At 47.6% G+C, this 5,433-nt stretch overlaps 2 protein-coding genes across 2 annotated transcripts in view; one reads left to right on the top strand and one right to left on the bottom strand.

The window, feature by feature from the left end:
- T265_03486 (hypothetical protein) overlaps nt 1-2,108 on the top strand; it is a gene marked incomplete at both ends in the record, with an annotated part of 73,066 nt that extends 70,958 nt beyond the window's left edge. The window contains one exon of the mRNA XM_009167986.1: nt 1,930-2,108. Within this exon, the coding sequence (XP_009166250.1) occupies nt 1,930-1,986 (57 nt within the window). The remainder of the gene's footprint in view (nt 1-1,929) is intronic.
- Nucleotides 1-2,911, bottom strand: part of T265_03485 (hypothetical protein) — a gene marked incomplete at both ends in the record, with an annotated part of 10,322 nt that extends 7,411 nt beyond the window's left edge. The window contains 2 exons of the mRNA XM_009167985.1: nt 2,499-2,696; nt 2,848-2,911. Coding sequence (XP_009166249.1) covers nt 2,499-2,696; nt 2,848-2,911 — 262 coding nt within the window. The remainder of the gene's footprint in view (nt 1-2,498; nt 2,697-2,847) is intronic.
- Nucleotides 2,912-5,433: the final 2,522 nt, after the last annotated feature.

Here is a 5,433-nt window from a genome sequence, read left to right as displayed (position 1 = left end):
AACAAAAATATCCCATTTGTTAAATCTGAGGTGTCTAAAGCAAACAAACGCCTGTGACTGATCCTATAGGGTGGCATTTGCATTAAATACCCTTAAGATATTATTTTGTTCTTCAGGAACACCGAGCCACGCCAAAATATGCTAAAATGCGAATTCGTGTTTTATGTCGTGTAAACCGGCCGAAAATGCAAATCGGCGATGGTCAATGACCTTAACATTCCGCTCACTTAAACAAAATGCTACGTGCAACATGTCACGTGAAGGTGCAAATTGATTAGACTGTCTCCGCATTAAAATAGCCGCTTCGAAAACCCTATAGTTTCGGCGAACTCCGTTTGGGTGTGCCAATGGCCTGCGGCCTTGAGGTCACTGCTTTTTATCGAATCATTGGTTGGTAGCTGAAAATTCACTCTAAAATCCATTTATCGTTTGATGTAATGGGCAATGGTACACAATCGGACTGCTCCTCGGATGACTTGCCCTAAAATTTGCACACGCCGCGATTTGTCGCAGCAGTCCACCTTTCAGAATCCTCTCCATGTTCCGATCAATTATTGTCGTTTGTTTCTTCGTTTGCGTTTTCCCGTACTTAGGCTGTTTTCTCTGGGCGATACACAGATACGCAGCCGTAGTTTTGTTAAGTTCCACCCCGGATGTCAACTACTGCAGCTGCGGGATTTTTAGCTTTTCCCCCGATGACTGTTACGTCATGGCGCTTGTGCACCTCTTAGCGGGTTGTAAGAAGTGGTTTAAAGAATTTCGTATCGAATTCGTAGCTCCGACATCATTCTACTGTGCATTGCATGTTTCTACACTTTTTCGCTCTGAACTCGTTTGTTTATTCTTCGTTCTGCAGCTCCCAAATGATGTCAAGAACATTTTGAAGGCCGTTCTCCCTCCTGCAAGAGCTTGATTAACTTTTGCGCTCTCCAGCGACGCGCCTAGTCACTGTAGTCTAAGCCAAGTAGGACTGACATTTTCTGCTTGTTTTCAACCTTGTCATACTTTCGGTCGGATGAAAATACAAGTTTACTCATGTAATGTTTCTGATGGCTTAGCAGTGATGGCTGCATTGCGCGCTGAAAAAACGGGGCCTTTGAAAATCGTGGTGTGCACTTTCGAAACGGGTGTGATGTCACAGTAATTATAAAAAATATGGCCCATAGCATCACGCTCACTGAAGAGGATAGTGGTGTTGACCAAGGAAGCGAACCATGCCCAAATCACTGCCTTTTTCCAGTACTATAGAGGTGTGAACATCTGAGATTCCGTCTGACTTCCGGTTCAGGGCTACTGACAAATCATGGAGAAGGAAGCGTATAATTAAGACATTTCCAACTGCGTTTGCTGATGCATGCCAGCACCGAGAATGGATTTTCTCAGGCGCTTTGCTGAGGCCAGGGATGGTTATTTTCGGAAGCTAACTGCTCAACTCGGTGACTCGCTGCCGTGCCACGGCATTGGTTGGTAGCTGAAAATTCACTCTAAAATCCATTTATCGTTTGATGTAATGGGCAATGGTACACAATCGGACTGCTCCTCGGATGACTTGCCCTAAAATTTGCACACGCCGCGATTTGTCGCAGCAGTCCACCTTTCAGAATCCTCTCCATGTTCCGATCAATTATTGTCGTTTGTTTCTTCGTTTGCGTTTTCCCGTACTTAGGCTGTTTTCTCTGGGCGATACACAGATACGCAGCCGTAGTTTTGTTAAGTTCCACCCCGGATGTCAACTACTGCAGCTGCGGGATTTTTAGCTTTTCCCCCGATGACTGTTACGTCATGGCGCTTGTGCACCTCTTAGCGGGTTGTAAGAAGTGGTTTAAAGAATTTCGTATCGAATTCGTAGCTCCGACATCATTCTACTGTGCATTGCATGTTTCTACACTTTTTCGCTCTGAACTCGTTTGTTTATTCTTCGTTCTGCAGCTCCCAAATGATGTCAAGAACATTTTGAAGGCCGTTCTCCCTCCTGCAAGAGCTTGATTAACTTTTGCGCTCTCCAGCGACGCGCCTAGTCACTGTAGTCTAAGCCAAGTAGGACTGACATTTTCTGCTTGTTTTCAACCTTGTCATACTTTCGGTCGGATGAAAATACAAGTTTACTCATGTAATGTTTCTGATGGCTTAGCAGTGATGGCTGCATTGCGCGCTGAAAAAACGGGGCCTTTGAAAATCGTGGTGTGCACTTTCGAAACGGGTGTGATGTCACAGTAATTATAAAAAATATGGCCCATAGCATCACGCTCACTGAAGAGGATAGTGGTGTTGACCAAGGAAGCGAACCATGCCCAAATCACTGCCTTTTTCCAGTACTATAGAGGTGTGAACATCTGAGATTCCGTCTGACTTCCGGTTCAGGGCTACTGACAAATCATGGAGAAGGAAGCGTATAATTAAGACATTTCCAACTGCGTTTGCTGATGCATGCCAGCACCGAGAATGGATTTTCTCAGGCGCTTTGCTGAGGCCAGGGATGGTTATTTTCGGAAGCTAACTGCTCAACTCGGTGACTCGCTGCCGTGCCACGGGGGCTGGGATACTGACATGTTGCTCAAGCCTAGACAGGGGAAGTCGAGAGGCAGAGGTCGGGTTCGAACCACTGACCTTCCGGTCAGTAAATTCTCGTTCTAACCACTTGGGCAGTCTCGCCTCCAATTTTTTTCTGAAACGGGTGACTGCTCTGTTGCATACTACTGAAATGTTTTAACGTAACCTGCTACAGTGCAGCTCCCTCTGACGACGTCCTATTCATCATGCAAAGTCGGTCGTTAGGTGCTCTAACCTTGTTAGCTCTTTACGGTGCCCTAGGGGAGCTAGCTAACCCCTAATTCTGAACCAGCTAACCGGGAGCACAAGGCGGCTCCGGCAGGTTGGTCGGATGGGGTTGCCCCCTGAACCTAGCGGTCATACCGACACTTTTGGCCACCCACTCCTTGCACGTTCCCTAATGCTTTTTATGTTTTGGTTGATCCAACAAGAAATGGAGGCGTACTTTCGATCGAAAGCCGATCGATGCCTGCATATACTGGCCTTACGACTGGTTATCCCTCTGAGTACACAGCGGACCCGTATTTCTGAGTGAAACGCTTGCTACTGGCTCTATCCTGGCAGGTGAGCAAACAATCCCGGCGCTCAATCTGTTGTCATTGCCGCAGACGACCATGCTAAGGGTGCGCTTATCCCCCGGAATTCAGAATTCACGAGGCTTGTTTGGGATGGAATAATGAGACCCTTGTGAACTGGACTGATGGCTGTTTGCGCCCCACTCGTGTATCGCCCTCAAACCTAAAGACCTGCAAAACAATGCAAGGTTTCTTAATGGTAAGGGGTAGCAAAAATTTTCGAACCGGGGTACCCGATGCCAAGCACCACGTCCAATTGCTTCGGGCTGGGCAGGATTCGAAATCCTTGAGCACCTTCATCAGTCGGCTGTTACCAATGCCCGGTTTCAGCATCTCAGAGGACAGCGACGCAGTCTCTTTACGGATGTAATAGACCTTCGGTTCCTGGAAGTGTGCGAGCTACAATTTGCACGCCAGGAGGGAACCACAAGGCGGAAGAATTTTATGGTACATATCAACGCCGTCCGGGAAATCGGTGCTTATCCTCATCCGGCATGCGCAATTTTCTCCAGAACCGTTGCGTATACGAGGGAAAATTCCGCGTTTGTTTTAAGTATTTCTCCGTATGTATGCTCAGACCAAATGGACTAATCTTAAATTTTGTTTAAATTAGTCTCTATTCATAGCGCCAAGGTTGCGTGTCCATCTGCATGATTCAGTAGGAGGTTAGCTCTACTTTAGTGGCTGGTTGTTGCTCGGTTTTCCCCCTCCTCGGGATTCGGGAAGTCATTAGACGACTATATGAAGGATAGCTACTCTGCGTTGTGTGCGTAGCGAGCAGGATACCACCAACGCACTTTTGCGCTATGACCGGCTGTACTACAAATGCAGCCCCAAAGCCAGGGGAGCGGAGTAGTCGGGTGAGGCTAGTAACTTGAGCGCATCTCTCCAAAGCCGTTCAAGGTGCAGACAAATCGCTTCGCAACTGAGAGGCTGGCAAATCCGGATGTTGGACGAATTTACCCGAATCGTCCTCTAGATTCTCTTCCAAATGCCCCACCACCAGGTGTGAACTCACACTTGGACGAGGTTGCCACCTCTTTGGATAGTGCATAGGTTCACGACTGCATACGTTCTCTCAAGCGCCACCGAGCATCTGGTCCGATTTATCCCACCCGCCTTATTCGAAGATTGGGGCGAAGCCCACACTCAGCGCTTATCTGATCTGTTTGCTTGCATTTATGAAAAGGAGTCTGCCCCAGACAATTGTTTTTTACTGATTGTGGGGATCAGCTTTCCCCTGGTCGTAACGGAACTGTTTGTTTCGCCAGCTTACGTCGGCTCATGAAATGCTGACTCAAGTGCAGCAAGCGGAATTCCGGCCTGGCAGGGGTGGCTTCGATTAAATCTTCACGCTCCGTCAGGTACTACAAAAATGCCATATGTATAGGCGACCCACAGTTCTATTTTCCCCGGATTTCAAAAGCGTATACGACTCGGCCGATTGGTCTGTTCTTCTTGACATGCCTCCCACCATGTCTGCCCCAGAAATTCGTGTGCATAAGGTCTTTGTATTCTCAGAGTTTCGTATGTGTGTGAGTATGCGGCGAGATCTCCAAAAGCTTCCGCACACAAAGTCAAGGATATCCACTACTCGATCTGGAATATGCAGACGCAATTGTTCTCCTCTTTTGGGAAGAGTGGGAGGCGCAGGTGTTTTTGGATAAATTGTCCAAAGTCATCCCATTCTTTGGTATGCACTTTGCACCCACAAAATGTGGACATGCAATCATTGAATACACCACTTACACTCCAAGAAGTGTTTCACGTATCTTGGAAGTTCGCTTGGTTCTGTTGGTTCGGGTAGATGCACAAATCTGCAAGACCCGGGTTGCGTTCGTTACTTCGAGACATCTATGGCGTCGAAGTGGTGTCGCCCTGAATTTCAAGGGAAGTGGTAATCAGGCTTCAGTGCGGGCTGTTTTGTTGTATGGCTCTGAGATTTGGTCTGTTCGAGAATCGAACCTCAGGCATCTTCAGGCGTTCGACAATCGTTGTCTTAGAATCCCAGACAAACCAATTATAACGGGGTCTTCAGTTATCCATTGAAAAATGTGCTCAGCATCAGAAGCCACGTTCGTTAGGGCATGCGTCGCGTATGCCTAACCATCGTTTGCCGAAGAGAGTTTTGTTTTCCATGCATTATTCAGAGTGGCGGATGCAAAAGGGTGGCCTTTCAGGATGGGGAACGCGTGATCCCCACTGCGCCATGTTCTGGACACTGCAAGCCATGGGTGCCAATCGATGTCAGTGGCGTTCTTGTTGTCAGTTTCTATCCAGATTACCTGAATGAGTTTTTGGAGGTGTA

Source organism: Opisthorchis viverrini, assembly GCF_000715545.1.
Source record: "Opisthorchis viverrini unplaced genomic scaffold opera_v5_50, whole genome shotgun sequence".
Taxonomy (NCBI): Eukaryota; Metazoa; Platyhelminthes; class Trematoda; order Opisthorchiida; family Opisthorchiidae; genus Opisthorchis; species Opisthorchis viverrini.
Note: the sequence above shows the minus strand (reverse complement) of the source record. Positions and strands in the feature narration are given on the sequence as shown.